This window comes from Syngnathus floridae, chromosome 2 (genome assembly GCF_059516105.1).
Source record: "Syngnathus floridae isolate MCC-2025c chromosome 2, RoL_Sflo_1.0, whole genome shotgun sequence".
In the NCBI taxonomy this organism is placed as follows: Eukaryota; Metazoa; Chordata; class Actinopteri; order Syngnathiformes; family Syngnathidae; genus Syngnathus; species Syngnathus floridae.
Genome location: NC_142414.1, coordinates 3300985 through 3318480, shown reverse-complemented (window position 1 = coordinate 3318480; position 17496 = coordinate 3300985). Strand labels below are relative to the sequence as shown.

Here is a 17496-nt window from a genome sequence, read left to right as displayed (position 1 = left end):
TTAAATTGAAAACAAAAAGTGAGTAGCCCTGACTAAAATCCTGTTGATCGATACAAAGAGGTAGGTCTTTCAGAAAACGCCCTGTTGCTGTGTATAAATTATGAAATTCACGTGTACATATCCCAGCTTCGAAATTGGGCTGAAAAGCTTTGGCAGGTATTTGTCGACCTTCGTGGCTGAGAGCTAAATACTCTATGTTATAATGCAAAAAATTAAACGGGTTTAAATCTCTCCGTCCCATGAAACTGTTGTGGTTTACGAGCGCTATTACAATTTGCTTGGGGATGTGGCCGAGGAATAGATTATCCTGATGACAAATTCGTGAGTTTTGTGGTATACTGAAGGTCTTCATATTGATTCTGGTCAACGGATAAAGGGCGTTACCTTTCTGTAAAGCGGCGGCGTGACCTATTGCCACAGCCGGTGAAATTGATACTTTTTTCACAAACAGGGATGCTCCTAGTATTTTGAGACACGAATCACTGTCTGGAGCGCTCATGAGACAGAAATCATCAGAAGCTCTAGTTAACTTTAGACGTAGATCCACATTATTCAATAGATGGCGTTCGGAAAAGAAAATATCTCCATGAAGCGGTCCCGTAAGATGAAATTCACGTGAGCCGGCAATCTGCTGTGCGCGCCGCACAAAACCAGCGTTAGCCATGCCCTCTTCAAAAGAAATAGAGTCCATACGCCCCCTAGCGTCCTTAGCGAACATTCCTGCTGTGAATTGTGACTCCAAAGAATCGTTTGAAAAGTTTAACAGCAGCTCAATGATGGATCTGTATGCGTGTGTAGCACTAGATTGCGAGATTAACCGCCCACCCAACGAAATATCTAATTGACTAAAAATTGTGTTTATAGGGAAATTCACGATGCCGACTTGCTCCTGCGGTGGAATATTTGTCCCATCCCTACGCGTCACCTTTGCACGGAGATGTAGTAAAGTGTCGGATAAATCTAAATATTTTGAGCCGTCCCCGGGGATAAAGAACTCTATGGGCCCCTGGTCCACAATCGCTGACAATGGCTGGAATTCGACATATGAGCTATCTTCTATGGAGAATTGGGTCAAGGGAGCCGTAAAAAGGTCCAGACTTGATAACGTCGCCTCGTGGCTCTTGAAATGTAGAAGGGCCATTTTTTAAGAGAAAATATCTGTCTTGTGTCTTCTCCGCTTTTTTTTAAGGACTGGTCTGAGACCGGTGGAGCGTCTTTTCATTTTAACGCTCCTCTTTCTCCGCCCCCCAGGGTGGATCGTCCCACGTGACAATACAGCAATACAATACTTCTTGCTCGGGGCCTTGTTTCTGGTAGATTCTTTGAATGACGCGCCCCGCTACATCCGTTGCTATGTTTTGAGCGGCGGCTTGAAGATGTGGCTTCGCCAAGTTAAACCCGTTTTTAAACAAAGGCATCACGAAACGAAATAATTTTGCAAAAATAGATCCAATCCCTCGTCCGTACTGAACCGGCGCGCCTGCGTAGCCTTGAAACGAGCCCCCCACTTGTTTTTCGTAATGATCAACAAAACGATACAAATCAGGATGCATTGACGATGACGTCTTTTTTTTTTTTTTTTTTTTTTTTTAATTTATTATTTCGATCTAAAATGCAGAGTGTTCTGGTCTGATCGCAGGTAAACCGAAATGGTTTCAATATGGCTTCTGCACACATCTAAATAGTAAACCGGATTAAAAGTTTTGTTTACAACTTCACCAAAGTTACCCTCAAGAGGCAGAGTTCGAAGCATTGGGGCGTACGCGTCACCAACTGTCTGATGGTGGATGATGTCTGTGTAGATGAACATAAAATATGATCCGGCTCTTATATCGGCAGGATGTTGTGCGTTGACGCCTTCCGGTTTGAGTGACAGCCAGTGCTCGGGATTGATTCTGACAATATACGCCAGGGGGCTCTTGAACATAATTCTCAATCCTTCTTCGCCCGAAAACCTGAATCTCTGTTTATGCTGATCAAATCGGACGTCAATCTTTTTGTTACTCGCTTTAGTTAATAGAGTTTGAATGTCCAAAGCTAACGAGTCATAATTTTGATAAACACCTCCCCTTGTTTTGAGCATATGTCGAATTTCTGAGTCGTCTTGGAACGTATCACCTCTAGGGGGCGGATTTTTAGGTTGTTTTAGATAAAAGTTCATTTTTTTCTCAGGGATGGTTGGGATTGTGTTGATGTACGAAATCTCGCATAACCCGACCTCCCACGAACCTTTTAAATCGATATGTTGAGCCAGTTCCGTTTTAAATTCTGTGAGCGTGTTTGCAATAAAAAGATGTACACTTGCGTTTGACGCTAATGTGACGTAGAATTCTCTCTGGTGGTCACCCATCTTGTAATTTCCACAGAATGGCCGTTTTAGAGATCGTCAGATGTTTTTAATACTCTTTGTGGGTACCCAACTGTCGAATTTGGCTGGCCAGCCCACCCAGTGGACGAGGGACTCGCGTTTACCTGACACGGTGCGTGATTTAAGAATTTTCTGTATGCGAAAAAGTTTATTTTTTTTAATTTTTACTTTTTGTAATTCCGCTTCGTAAAAGCTGCCTTCTACAGGCATACCATCCAAGTCTGATATTTTATAGACGGGAGGAACGCGGTGGAGACGCTGTCTTATTCTGAAAATTTCATCTGTGTAACTTTGTAAATAACCTTTTTCAAAATTCCCTTTTATTTTGGAAATTCGCACAGTGTCACCCGGTGCGAACCGGAACTTGCACGCCCGTCGGAAAGGATTTCTCGCGTAGAGGTTAGTGAAAACGATATTCTTATTCCCTTCGTTTACAGCGTTAGGTGTCATTTTTATACTGCTGTGAAAACTGTCGTTATAACTGACAATAAAATCCTGAATTACATCCACGTATCGGTGTGTGTTCTTAGCAGTGAAATATCTCCACATCCGCGTTTTTAAAGTTTTGTTGAACCTTTCGATCGTCTGCGCTTTAGTGTCCGAGACGGTGGAAAAATGTGTAATATTGTGCTTTCTCATTATTTTCTGGAAATGTTTGTTAAAAAACTCCGCCCCTTTATCTGTTTGAAGGCGTAATGGTGAACCGCTAACTGTTAGGATACCTTCAAATGCTTCGGTAACATGCGTACCTGTTTTTGCTTTCAAAACACGTACATATGCTCGTTTTGAGAAGATATCGATTACGGTTAGTAAATATTTATAACCATCGTTGTAGCGCGCAAGTGATTGCATATCGCATAAATCTGCTTGGAATTGTCTCATAGGACCTCGAACAAAAACTTTATTTCTAGGAAAAGTTATTCTGGCTGGTCTGTGTAAAGTGTACGCGTCCTGATCGGATAAAAAAGCTTTTACTTTTTTAATGTTAGTGTTTTTACAACTATCAGCCGCTCCTCTGTGCAGGCGTCTCTCTCCCCCAAAACTAGCTGGATTCTTAGCACAATAATAGAGTCTGTGAAGACACCTGTCGCCAGCCATTGTTAGGTAAGTTCTGACGGATAACAGATTGTGACGCTGTTAATAAAACAAACAGGTATGATATCTTGCGATTTCGAATTGAATAAACACAGAGAAACAGTCACTTTTCCGGTCACAATAGTTTATTACAGAAAAAAATCAAACTAGTTCTTAAAAAACATTACTAGTAAACGGAAACAAGTGTGAAACATGGTAAAAAACATCTTTCTATAAATCCTAAGGTTTAACATAACGCATGAACGAGGATAGCATAGGTGTTAGTTTGGACCCCATTAGAGTTTTAAACTTCTTTAGCTCGCCCCCTGTTACATCTAGAAGGACTGCCAGCAAAGTTATCAATTGACCCCACATTTTTTTCACAATACCTCCCATTCTGTCTTTCCAAACGTTCTAAATAATGGAGCGACTTCGGTGCTGCTCAACACAGTGTCATGCGCTTCTTGTTTTATCGCACGGAGCCGTGTAAAGATCTTGCACTCGTGAGCTAGGTCATGTAGAATGGCAGAAACAGAATTGCGAATGTTTATAAGGGGTGCAGAGGTTTTAAAATAGAAAAACATTGTCGACAACGTGTGGAGGAAGTCAGCATTACACAACTCAGCCATCACTGTTTCATAATTCGCGTAGAAATAAAAGTCTCGATCCTCAACATACAAGCACGTATGATGCATCTGGCTGAGATCATCAAGAGCACATCCGTCACACTTAGATTTAGCATGCTTAATCAATGCATCATACAAAAGATGAACCACCATCAGCTTCAGGCGTGTGTAGTCTTCAATCACCAACCATTTAAGGGGTTCGACACTCATATTATACTCTGAGCCTTGCTGTGTGTTGATTTTCCCAGGCGTCGAGCTCATCGAAGGAACGACCCCAAACTCAAGGGCCAGCTGAGGGTCATCACCCTCCTCAAAATCAGCGGGCAGGTGCGATTCTGCCTCTTCGAGTAAGACTCTAATGTCAGCAGCAGACAAGCTGGGCAAATCCATGCCGTTTTCAGGATAGCGTGCGCAGGCGTCATCAAACAATTCGATGGCTCGTGACGAGGACCACGGTTCATGCTGTTGCGGCCTCTGCTGCTCCTCCTGCTGTTGCTGCCCCGAGGTTTCAGGGGTTTCAAACACGTCAAAAGTTGATGACAAGGCTCCATAGAGAGAATCGGGTTGCAGATCGTCGGGGCAGATGGGTGAGAGGCATTCACTCGGGTCGGGTGTAGGTAGTGGAAGAATCTCAAACCTTTCCGCCCATGTCTCAGGCCGCGCTGGTGTTGGTTCCAGTTGTTCAGCAGCCGCGGTCGCTCGTGGCGACGCTACGAAAGCTGTATCAGCAACATCATCTGGTTCGGCCTCAGAGTTTTCAGGGGTGGACCAGAATGTGATGTCAGGCCCATGTTCCATAGGTATAAAACGTGGTAAAAGTCTTCTGGCAAGCATTTTCTGAGCCATTGCCTTTCCCGCGTGTGTGCGTGTGTGAAAGATGAGTCTGGGGGCCTGGTTTTATACAATTTAGATAGTTATGCTAATGACTATCACCCCCCAGCTTTCACTGACTGCAGGTGAGAAAAAGATGGAGGCTAGGAGGGGGTAGGAGGAGGAACAGAGTCTTGTGTGTTGAAGAGGGCCAGGGGTTTAAACTTAATTTTTTAGTAAGGGTTAATCTAAAGCCAGTTTACGTTTCACTCCGACGACATTTGTCCAGACACGGCTTGATAGAAAAAGCCCTGTAATACTCTCACCATAAGCTTGCATCTTTCGATCCCATTCGGTTAACGGTATATTCAAAATTGTCTGGAAAAGGCCGCATTCGCTGTTGAACACTTCAAGTTTTAGAAACATTAAATTGATTAGCTCTCCGTCTTCTGCCCCATCAACAGTTTGAGGAGAAACTTTCAGCCGGAAAAAACATCTCCCGCTGGCTGTGATTTTTGAAATCCAAGTTGCATTCAGCTCACCTTCTAACCCGTATTCCTTGAGAAATTCAGTCAAAACCTCTGGCAAGAGTTGATTTAAGACAGCCCAGTCATTCGAGTTCAACGAACCATACGCGCCGGTCTGCTCGCAGTTGTTGTTGTTGTTGTTGTTGTTGATGTTTGAACCAGAGCTCTCTTGGTTTCTCATGAAGAAAGACAACTCACCAGTCTCGTAAAAAAAATTAAATCCCCATAGAGTCTCTGGTGTTAGCTGCCAGCTCCGCTCAAGTTTTTCTTTCCCGCGTGTGTGCGTGTGTGAAAGATGAGTCTGGGGGCCTGGTTTTATACAATTTAGATAGTTATGCTAATGACTATCACCCCCCAGCTTTCACTGACTGCAGGTGAGAAAAAGATGGAGGCTAGGAGGGGGTAGGAGGAGGAACAGAGTCTTGTGTGTTGAAGAGGGCCAGGGGTTTAAACTTAATTTTTTAGTAAGGGTTAATCTAAAGCCAGTTTACGTTTCACTCCGACGACATTTGTCCAGACACGGCTTGATAGAAAAAGCCCTGTAATACTCTCATCATAAGCTTGCATCTTTCGATCCCATTCGGTTAACGGTATATTCAAAATTGTCTGGAAAAGGCCGCATTCGCTGTTGAACACTTCAAGTTTTAGAAACATTAAATCGATTAGCTCTCCGTCTTCTGCCCCATCAACAGTTTGAGGAGAAACTTTCAGCCGGAAAAAACATCTCCCGCTGGCTGTGATTTTTGAAATCCAAGTTGTATTCAGCTCACCTTCTAACCCGTATTCCTTGAGAAATTCAGTCAAAACCTCTGGCAAGAGTTGATTTAAGACAGCCCAGTCATTCGAGTTCAACGAACCATACGCGCCGGTCTGCTCGCAGTTGTTGTTGTTGTTGTTGTTGTTGATGTATGAACCAGAGCTCTCTTGGTTTCTCATGAAGAAAGACAACTCACCAGTCTCGTAAAAAAAATTAAATCCCCATAGAGTCTCTGGTGTTAGCTGCCAGCTCCGCTCAAGTTTTTCTGTAGGCCTTTGTTGCATACGCCTAAGATACATTTGCTTCTTCCTAGGGGCATCTAGCAGACCATCGGGGCCTCTGCGGCAAAGATGGATACTGACCGGCGTTTCTGCTATCATGATTTGAGCTTCAGGTTTGCAGTTTAACACCACAGCTTTAGCTCTTTTTTTCTATGAACTATCAGCACGATACTCTCGCGTAAATATACGAACAACAGGTCCAGCCCCTCTCTCAAACCACACCTCTGTGTATCACGTGTTTTTTTTAAAAAAAATCAGGATATGTTTTAAACTTAGACAGCCTTCATAAAAAAACAGAGGCCTTCGTCTGTCTCCCTCCAAAATTAAACGGTTCAAACAGTCTCTACCGCATATCCTTGGCCCCAGTAATGCCGACTCCACTATTGTTTGTCAAATTACATTAGAGATAACTTGTGACTTGTAACAGTGTGATTTTCTCAACAAAACCCCCTTGATCCTCTAAAGCAATGTTTACCAAATTACATACCAAATTACATGCGTCTCTCGCTTTCAGATAACTTTGGCTGAGCTATTGTTTCTCAAATTATATGCGACTCTCTTCCAACCAACTTTGACACCTATAATGCTGCCCCCTGTCACAAACCCCCCACCCAATCACAAACACCCCCTCCCCTTCAGCTTCTCAAGAAAAAGGCTCCCCTCCAATCTCACACGCACGTAAGCACACGTAGCTCAGAGGGTTGGGAGCAAAGCTAGCTCAGGTGCTGCACCTGTCTTGATTCATAAAAATACATACCCATACATATCCACATCTTAAAAATGGCGCCAGCAAACCAAAATGGCGACAGTCAAAGATGGCGCCGTCACGACTGGCGCCATCTTGATGCCACCAACCCGCTAAAGAATTTATGACCCCCAATAAAATACGTCATAAATCTTAACATCAATAGATCCTAAAATTTTATGACCCCTTAACTCATTTGCATATGAATAGACATCAAAGCTTGCCGCAGCTTTGCACTCCAATTGTCTCTTCCTCTGACTTTCATCACACTGTCCTCTCCAGAACCAGAAGCGCCAAACTTCTCTGTAATCTCATAGCTCCTCAGTTTGGTCTTAAACTCAGCAAATGTCATCTTCTCATCACTCTGCGTAACGTGTACAGAGAATGGTTTATAAGTATCAGGCAGGCCTTTTAAGATCATTGCCGTGAACAAGCCAGTTATTCCACAGGCCTAGTCCGCCCTCTTGTGGTTCAAAGTGACAATAATATGTGACGTGATCAACTATACTAAGTAATGTATTAATGATCAAATAATATTGTGTTAACAATTTCACATATAAATTACTCCTGATTATAAGTCACAGCTCCGGCCAAACTATGAAAATAAAACGCAATTTATAATCCAGAAAACACAGTAAATATAAATACGAATATAGGAACTAAAAATAACAATAGTCAAGCAATAAATAAAGGTAACCACCGGAAGAGCGCAACTGCCGCGTGCAATGGCCGCACACCACGGCCGCGAGCAACGACCGCGCGCAACGGCCGCTCAAAAGCCGCACACTTCCTCTTGGTTATAACTGCAATGGCCGATCGGAATTGCGGCGCACAACAACTGTGCACAATGGCTAATCGGAAAGGCCGTGCGCAATTGCCGATCGCAACGGCCGCTCGCAAAGTCCGCTCAAAAGCTGCACACAAACTCTCGGTTGAAACCGCTATGACCGATCGGAATTGCCGCGTGCAAGACCGCGCGCAATGGCTGATCGGAACTGCCGCGCGCAATGGCCGATTGCAACGGCCGCGCGCAACGGCCGCTCTAAAGCTGCACACTTCTCGGTTGAAACTGCAATGTCCGATCGAAATTGCTGCGCGCAACGACTGTGCGCAATGGCCGATCAGAATGGTCACTCGCAATGGCCAATCAAAACGGCTGCGCTCAACGGGCGCTAAAAAGCAACACACTTTCTCTCGGTTGAAACTGTAATGGCCGATCGGAGTTGCCGCGCGCAACAACCGCGCGCAATGGCCGATTGGCACGGCCGTGTGCAATGGACGATAGCAACGACCGCGCGAAACGCCCGCTCCAAAGCCGCACACTTCCTTTCGTTTAAAACTGCAATGGCCGATCGGAATTGCCGCGCGCAACGACCGCGCGCAGTGGCCGAACACATCAGCCGCGCGCAACGGCCGCTCCCGAGTTGCACACTTCCTCTCAGTTGAAATTACACAAAGTGCAAGGGCCCATTCAATTACTTTTGGGCTTTGGCCGGAGGACGACATTCCACAGCGACAATCCAACAGGAGCGCAATGACTGCTTGCAATGTCGGCTCGGAACGGCTGCGCGCAACGACCTTGCAAAATGGCCGATCCACTAACATTGGCCGATCGCAATGGCCGCGCGCAACAGCTGCTCCAAAGCGGCTGACAATAATGAATCCGGCCCGCTAAAGTTGCGCAATGGCCAATCGGAACGGCTGCGCGCAACGACCGTGCACAATGAACGATCGGAACAGCGGCCCACATTGGTGGATCGCAATGGCCGTGTGCAAGAGCCACTCCAAACCCGCACACTTCCTCTGGGTTGAAATTGGACAAAGTGCGAATTCATATCCATTTACTTTTGAGCTTAGGCCGCAGGGCGAAATTCCGACAGCGACGCTCCAACAGGAGCGCAATGACTGAGGGCATGGGCCGATCGGAACGGCGACGCGCAACAAACACGCGCAACGGTCAATCAGAACGATCGCGTGCAATGGCCGGTCGCAACGGCCCCGCGCAATGGCTAATCGCAACGGCCGCTATGGTTCCCCGGTCGGGCAGAAATGACGAAAAACCCACCTCGTGCACACTACGTGCACAGCTCCCCGCTAGCTTCATTCGCTGAAATCTCCCCTTCTCTCCACTTTTTAGCGAAGTGGACGGAAATAGCACCAGAAGAGCGGATGGACACTTTTTAGCGGTCCGACGGCACTTTGGGTCTTTTCCATGCGCTCCTGGGACTACCGAGAGGCCGCGCAAACCCGCGAGGCGGCCGAAAAAAGAACTAGGAGAGCGGATGGACACTTTTTAGTGGTCCGACGACACTGTGTTTTTTCCACGCGCTCCTGGGTCTACCGAGATGCCGCGCACACGCGCGAGGCGGACGAAAAAAGAACCAGGAGGGCGGATGGACACTTTTTAGCGGTCCGACGGCACTTTGTGCCTTTTCCACGAGCTCCTGGGCCTACCTACCCGGAGGCCGCTCACACGCCCGAAGCGGGCGTAAAAATCATAGGAGAGCGGATAGACAATTTTCAGCGGTCCAACGGCACTTTGTGCCTTTTCCACTCGCTCCTGGGACTACCGGGAGGCCGCTCACACGCCCGAGGCGGCCGAAAAAAGCACCAGGAAAGTGAACGGAAACTTTTTAGCGGTTCTAAGGCACACTGGGCCTTTTCCACGCCCTCCTGGCCGCAGTTCCGATCGGCCATTGCGCGCGATCATTGCTCGCGGCAATTCCAATCGGTCATAGCGGTTTCAACCGAGAGGAAGTGTGCAGCTTTTGAGCGGACGTTGCGCGGCGCCGTTGCGATCGGCAATTGCGTGCGGCCTTTCCGATCGGCCATTGCGCGCGGTTGTTGCGCGCAGCAATTCTGATCGGCCATTGCAGTTGTAAGAGGAAGTGTGCGGCTTTCGAGTGGCCGCTGCGCGCGGCGGTTGCTCGCGGCCGTTACGCGCTGGGCGTATGATTGTGCCAGGGACGTCGCACGCACAAGCGCACACGCGCACGCACACACGCACATACACACACATGCACACAGACACACGCGTTCACAACGTCATATGCTATGAAGTACACAAGCCAGGCAACAACAAAGGCAAGTGCACTCTTACACAATCAGTGACACTGATGTTCGGGGCGTTTTGAGGCGTCATTTGGAGCTTGGAATTTTCGCCCGAGTGCATCTCCGCGCGCGAGGAGGCCAAAAAAAGCACTAGGAGAGCGAATGTACACTTTTTAGCCGTCCGACGGCACTTTGTACCTATTCCACGCGCTCTTGGGACTACCGGGGGGCCATGCACACGCGGGAAGTGGCCGAAAATAGCACCAGAAGAGCGGATGGACACTTTTTAGCGGTCCGATGGCACTTTCTGTCTTTTCCACGCGCTCCTGGGACTACCGAGAAGCCGTGCACACGCGCGAGGCGGCCGAAAAAAAAAACAGTAGAGCAGTATTACTACTGTATAATTTTGTCAAACAGGTTTCATATTTATTAATTGTAAAGAAATAAAGCAAACTTTATTGTGTTTACAAGTTTAATTTCAAAGTACATGAAAAACCTAAGGTGAATGTGATTAGCATCGCATAACAAGAAGTGAATACATGAAACATTAACGCGGTGCACATGCTCACATCATGTGATCGTGCCCCCCTTCCAGCCAAAAGTACATGTTGGGACGTAATCAGACAAAGACAGCACTTCACCGCCAGAAGGTCAAATATGCATGAGGTATTTGCGGATTGCAATGATATGCTGCAATAATGTCATACACTTGAGGGAATTTTAGTGTGCAGGTGGAAGTGATTGTAGTGTACATATAAGTGCACGCACAGACCGGAGCACCGTGCGGATATCAGATATATAATAGTCAATATACGTGTATTAATATAGATATAAATAAACTAATCAAATGCCACCCACCACCATTAATTTTCACCCATGGAATGTGAAGCTAAGACTGCATACAGACACACACACACATACACGTGTGTTGGTGCTAATCAATAGGGCAGCCGTGTGTCCCCACAGCACCGCCGACTGACAGAACCTTGTTGAAAGGAGTGGGGCGACCGTTGATTATCACATGATGGATGCAGCCGTGGAAAGCGGGGAGACCTGGTGATGCGGTGATGCCATCTGATGGACAGGATGAGGAGTGCAAATTGTTATGACAACAGTTTAAACCTAGAGTAGATGATTTGTTTCCAGGTTCGATTGATTAACAGAGGACACTGTACAGAACTAACCGGGAACGCCTCCAAGGTATACTACTTCTCTGACCCCTGCTGAGCGGCCATATTTGGGTCCGGCGCCACTCTGACTCTCTGCATCTACATGGAGTTTCAGGACGTTCTTCTTCTTTACCACTGAAGACCAACAGTGCGGCATGAGCCATCAAAGGGAACGTGATGGTGGTGGGCATCTCGGTTGTGTCACTGACCTGCGATGGTGTGCCAACGTCCATTGCAGAGTGCCTCTTCTGGGACCAACAACAACAAGGCATCACCTTTACCGCTGTTCATGGACAGCAGCACCTAAACAGTACACAACAGGCAAAGTTTCCATTACAGGTTCTAAAACAGCCTGGCCTCGCTCTGGCCTCCATTACTTCTCTATTACAGGAGGCACCAATGAATTGTGCGAGACTGCACCGAACAGTTCGCAGTTCACACGGTTCTGCCACAAGATTTCAAGAGTTTAGGCCACTGGCAATTCTAAATATTACTCGCAGTTGCATAACGTGATGCCACAAATTACACCCGATTAAATGCACAGAAGTTTTCACACAGATGAAAAATCTATTTCGAGGTTTGTCAGCAAAACACTGCCAGTCGCTGCCAAGACACACTGTATATACAGTACACATATGCTCTTTTACAACAATTCTTAAACATATTTACAATTTCATGTTCACTGATAGTAAAATAAAATAGTTATGTTTGTGGTAAAACCTTTATTGAGTAGCGTGCACCTTGCTGGGTCCTTTCAATTGAATGAGAGCTCACTCTTAATGAAGTCACTGCCACCTCAGCCTGCATTATCGAACCAAGTTGGACTAAAAGTTCCATTCCAAAACTGTTTTGGAAAAGTGACCAAAGGGCGGAACCAGGGTGTTTTGTGGTATAACTGGGACTACGGAATCATTTGCGTGTTATTGTGAGACATGGGGAGGAAATATGATGCAGTGTCACCTCTCCTCTGCGCAGTGTCAAGATCAAATGCTGGCCTGATGTCCTCCCAGCATGCAACAGCAACCCAGAATCGGAAAACGGACGGACTTCCAGTCGGATCTCCAGGTCGCCATCCAGAGCTAGCAGCTCATCTGCAGGAAGTTCAGGAATTTCACATTGTCATCACACAATGCAACAAACAACAGTGACAAGATGGTTGCTCACCTACGACCACATGTCCTCCCTTGCCTGTGAAGAAGGCACCGGGCTGCAGAGGCTTCTGGAAACAGGGTACCACACCCTGGCTGTGGGCGGGGACTCCCACAGGGCTCTCATTCATGATCAGCTGACGAACGCAGCCAACGAAGCCAGGCAAGGCAGTAGACATTGGAGATTGCGGCGGAAGTCCTCCCACATACAACGGTGCACTGATGCGTGTGCGGTCTCCTGCAGGAATCTTCTTGGACTGAGCGCCAACGCCATCCACAATCATATTGATCTTGTCCTTGTCACGCTTAATGAACACCTGAGGACACAGCCGAGCCGCCATCTTAGGTTTCATTGTAAAGCGTGACCTCATTTCATTGACCTCACCGTATGCCAGTGTTTGTCGTCCATCCTGGTGCGGCTGCGCAGGCTAACCTTCCTCTTCTTTCCCAGTGACAACAGCAAATGACCCTCCGACACAGCCAAAGACAGGATGCCACCTGACGCGTATAGGATCAAACCTTCCGATGAATTGATCCTCACAGCTAGGGAGATGTGAGGCCTGTGCACAGAAAACCCTTTATTAACATGCTAAAATTATTTAAACATTATTATAGTCACTATAAAAATTAGTAGGGCTTGCTGCTTTGCTTTACTGTGTAATGGAAATGTTGCAAGTGGACCTGACCTCTTCATCACCAAGTCTCCCAATGCCAGACTTCCACACCATGCTGGTGCCTCATCCAGTCACAACAAATCACCAGAGAATGCCAACGTTTTACTTTAACGTGTGTTTGCAAACCCGCAATAAAGAAACTTACGTAGTCACATAAAAGCTTTCCCCCACCACTGGTTGTGTTTTCAAACTACCCTGAACCTGACATTGTGTCATTTTTCCAGCTTTGAAGATGCAAGGACCTGATAAAAATTCCCTATTCCCAGCAAGGGTCAACCCCAACCACTGCTAGACCAAGACTGACCCCCAGGGATGAACGTAAGAACTGTAGCTACAAATTCTATGCCGTTTTACCCAGGGAATGCTTATTGAAATGCAATATATTTTAATGTCTGCTTGTGTAACAATTACTGTGCTCAAACTTGCTAGATTTGAATTGATGAATCCACTAGGCCAGCAGATGATTTGGTACCGTGCCGCACAAGGAAGTATCAGTAACTTGCATTATTTCCACTGTCGCTCTGATGAACTCACATCACTCATAGAGACTCAGCGACATCCCTGTGCAATAACATCCTGCTCTCGCCACTTAAATGTTAGTTACCTGAATGTTGTCAGTCACTTAAATGTTGTACAGAGGCTGAGATCAACCGGGGTAAAATTCCCTGTTCTGCATGCACAAACTTGGTCAATAAAGCTGATTCTGATTTATCCGAGTCTGAACAAGATTTTATTTTGTCCTCGTGAAGGGAACAAAACATAACATTACCGTATTTTTCGGACTAAAAGTCGCTGCGGAATATACGTCGCATTAGCCATAAAATGCACAATAAAGTGAACAAAAAACACATATAAGTCGCTCAAGAGTATAAGTCGCATTTTGGGGAAAATTTATTCGACAAAATCCAACACCAAGAACAGACTGTCGCTCTGATGAACTCACATCACTCATAGAGACTCAGCGACATCCCTGTGCGATAACATCCTGCTCTCGCCACTTAAATGTTAGTTACTTGAATGTTGTCAGTCACTTAAATGTTGTACAGAGGCTGAGATCAACCGGAGTAAAATTCCCTGTTCTGTATGCACAAACTTGTGCGCGCCGCTGACGACGGTTGCACTTCAAATTATTCCACAGGCTCATATAACGATATATAAATTATATATCAAATAACTATCATATAAGCAATATTATTATCAAACCATCTGTGTCACTCCAAATGATTAAATCCATCGATCGGCCTTTATGTCAACAATGCCGGGTGCGCGCCCTCCGCTGACCACGGTTGCACTTCAAATTATTCCACAGGCCCATATAACGATATATAAATTATATATCAAATAACAATTATAAAAGCAATAATATTATCAAACCATCTGTGTCACTCCAAATCATTAAATCCATCAATCGTCCTTTATGTCAACAATGCCGGGTGCGTGCCGCTGACGGCGGTTGCACTTCAAAATATTCCACAGGCTCATATAACAATATATAAATTATATATCAAATAACTATTATATAAGCAATAATATTACCAAACAATCTGTGTCACTCCAAATCATTAAATCCATCCGATCGTCAACAATGCCGAGTGCGCGCCGCTGACGGCGGTTGCACTTCAAAATATTCCACAGGCCCATATAATTATAAACAACAATTTTATCAAACAATCTCTGTCACTCCAAGTCATTCAATCCCGTGATCGAATCCTTTGTCCTTTATGTAAAACACCACCGCGTATACGCTGCAGTTGCAGTTCAGATTACAGTAATCCCTTGTTACATCACGGTTCGTTTATCGCGGTTTCACTACATCACGGATTTTTGAATTTTGAAAATTTGTGAAAAAATTCACATAAGTATAAGTATAAGTCGCTCTGAGTATAAATCACTCCCCCACCCAAACTATGAAAAGTTTCAAAAAAACGCGACTTTATAGTCCGAAAAATGTGGTACTCATGTTATGTTGTTGGCATGATGTTATGAGGACGCTGCAATTAAAGTTGCATAGGTGTTTGTATACAGAATTCAACCATGAAACTAAGGGTTGAAGTGTGTGTTGGGACTGTGGTGTGTGTTCTTTCTATTCCTCGTTTTACGAGTATGTTCAGTAAAGTTTTTTTGTGACACCTGCATCTCCTTTCCTTCGGCACCACAATGCCATTGTTTTTATGCTGGTCGTATAATTTTATTTTGTTGAATTTATCCGCCACACCACAAAGTCTGGGCGAGATGCCCTCACGCTGGGCCGCGGGGGCACATCAACCGGCCAGCACGGCAAGAGCAGGGCGGAGCCGTGACACCTTTACAGTTTAAACATGTTTAAAGTGATTAAAAATAAAACAATGTGTTTAAAAATAAAATTATAAAAATTAATAAAAATTAATAAAATTATATCTTGTGCAGATGCCCTTGCTTGGGGCCACGTCATCCGGCCAGCACGGCAAGAGCAGAGAGGAGCCGTGACACGTTTACACTTTAAAATGTTTAAAAAAAAATTAAAATACAATGAAGTGTTTAAAAGTACAATAAAGTGTTTAAAATTAAAGTATACAAGTCTTGTGCGGATACCCTTGCGCTGGGCCGCTTGACACGTCTACACTTCATAAAAGGTTCATAAAACTCTTGTATGGCGATTGTAACAATATATTTACTCTTATTTATCTTCTTATTTATTTAAATAAATAAGAATGTTTCTGAAAGTCAGTTTGACTTCAAAATATTTGAAAAAATGTTTAAAAATACAAAAAAGTGTCAAAAAAAGTGTTTAACACTATACTAAAGGTTCATAAAAGTCTTGTGTGAATATTGAAACAATATATTTACTCTTATTTATTTTCTTATTTATTTGAATAAATAAGAATGTTTCTGAATGTTTATATATATATATATATATATATATACATACATATATATATATATACATACATATATATATATATATATATATATATATTTATGTATATACATACCGTAATTTCCGGACTATAAGTCGCGTTTTTTTCATAGTTTGGGTGGGGGGGCGACTTATACTCAGGAGCTACTTATATATGTTTTTTTTTTACAAATTTTTACTTGATCATTAAGACATCACTTACAAGTATAGTTGACCACTTCCCATGTTGTTTTTAGTATAGTTGATCACTTCCCATGCTTTTATATCTTTATCTTGAACATATTCAAAACATAAAAAATAGAAAAAACATTAAATAAAGCAATTAACACTTCAAAGCACCATATCCAAGTCCACTTTCTACTGTATGTACACTTGCTCCATTTTTGCTCCTCTTATATTTATTATTATTATTTATTATTATTTGTTTATTTATCATTTATTCAACACTCTTATTTATTCATTGTTTGTGCCTTCTTGGGTTTTTTGTGTTGCTTGTATGCATATGCATCGAGGGATAGTGGGAACGTAATTTCAATCTCTTTGTGCGTCTTAGTATATGAAAAAAAATCGACGACAAAGCAGACTTTGACTTTGATAAAACAACCAAATAAACAAAACAAAAAACCACATCTGAAAAAAAAATTATATTTTCAGACGAAACTGGATGAGGGTGCTCTAAATTTCACCGTTGGCCGTGACTCATCAACTGGGTGGGCTTAAGAAAAACGGCACCAAAACGAAACTCATATTTTGCAGGTTACAAACTTCAAGTTGTAAAATATGCAGCTGAAAACAGTAATCGAGCAGCAGAAAGAAAGTTTGGAGAACCGTGATGTACCAATGGATTACTATTTCAAGTGACGTCAGTAGCACGGCGCGGCGCGGCGGTTGTTTACATAATGGACAAACGTATCCACGTAAGGACTATCGGCATCATTAGCGGTGATCATTTCTAAGTGACACGGAGGACAAAGAGTTTGAAGGAATTAAGGATTTGGAGTGACATAGAAGGTTTGAAAAACTATTATGGCTTTTACGCACGCCCGGTCCTACTCTACTGAGTTGGGGGCCGGCGCTCGGCCGAGTGGCTGTCCGCGAACTGTGCATGGGGCTCGGACATGGCCATTACGCACGCCCGGTCCTATGCCATGGAGCTCTCGTGTCTGGAAGTCCACGCCGCCACACGCTTGGAAGTTTGTTTTGTTTAATAAAGAGCCGTTTACCAAACCCACGTCTATCCTTGTACTTTGTTAACGCTACAATATAGTTATATACTAGATCTGTGGAATAAAGACGAGGCTGACGTCAGGGCGCACGCGCGGCGATGTTGACAAAGGACGAGGAATTTGATCGATGGATTAATGGATTTA

General features: G+C 44.5%; 2 protein-coding genes across 6 annotated transcripts in view; both read right to left on the bottom strand.

The window, feature by feature from the left end:
• The window catches only part of LOC148401301 (uncharacterized), a 146555-nt gene that overhangs the window by 23112 nt on the left and 105947 nt on the right, over window positions 1-17496 (bottom strand). The gene's annotated exons all lie outside the window — the stretch shown is intronic.
• The window catches only part of lama5 (laminin, alpha 5), a 347871-nt gene continuing 341008 nt past the window's right edge, over window positions 10634-17496 (bottom strand). For all 5 annotated transcript variants that reach the window (XM_088398835.1, XM_088398849.1, XM_088398868.1 and 2 more), the window contains 6 exons: window positions 12942-13116; window positions 12573-12873; window positions 12369-12499; window positions 11618-11711; window positions 11424-11543; window positions 10634-11313 (listed from right to left, as the gene is read on the bottom strand). In XM_088398835.1, the coding sequence (XP_088254961.1) occupies window positions 11174-11313; window positions 11424-11543; window positions 11618-11711; window positions 12369-12499; window positions 12573-12873; window positions 12942-13116 (961 nt within the window). In that variant the 3' untranslated portion in view covers window positions 10634-11173. The remainder of the gene's footprint in view (window positions 11314-11423; window positions 11544-11617; window positions 11712-12368; window positions 12500-12572; window positions 12874-12941; window positions 13117-17496) is intronic.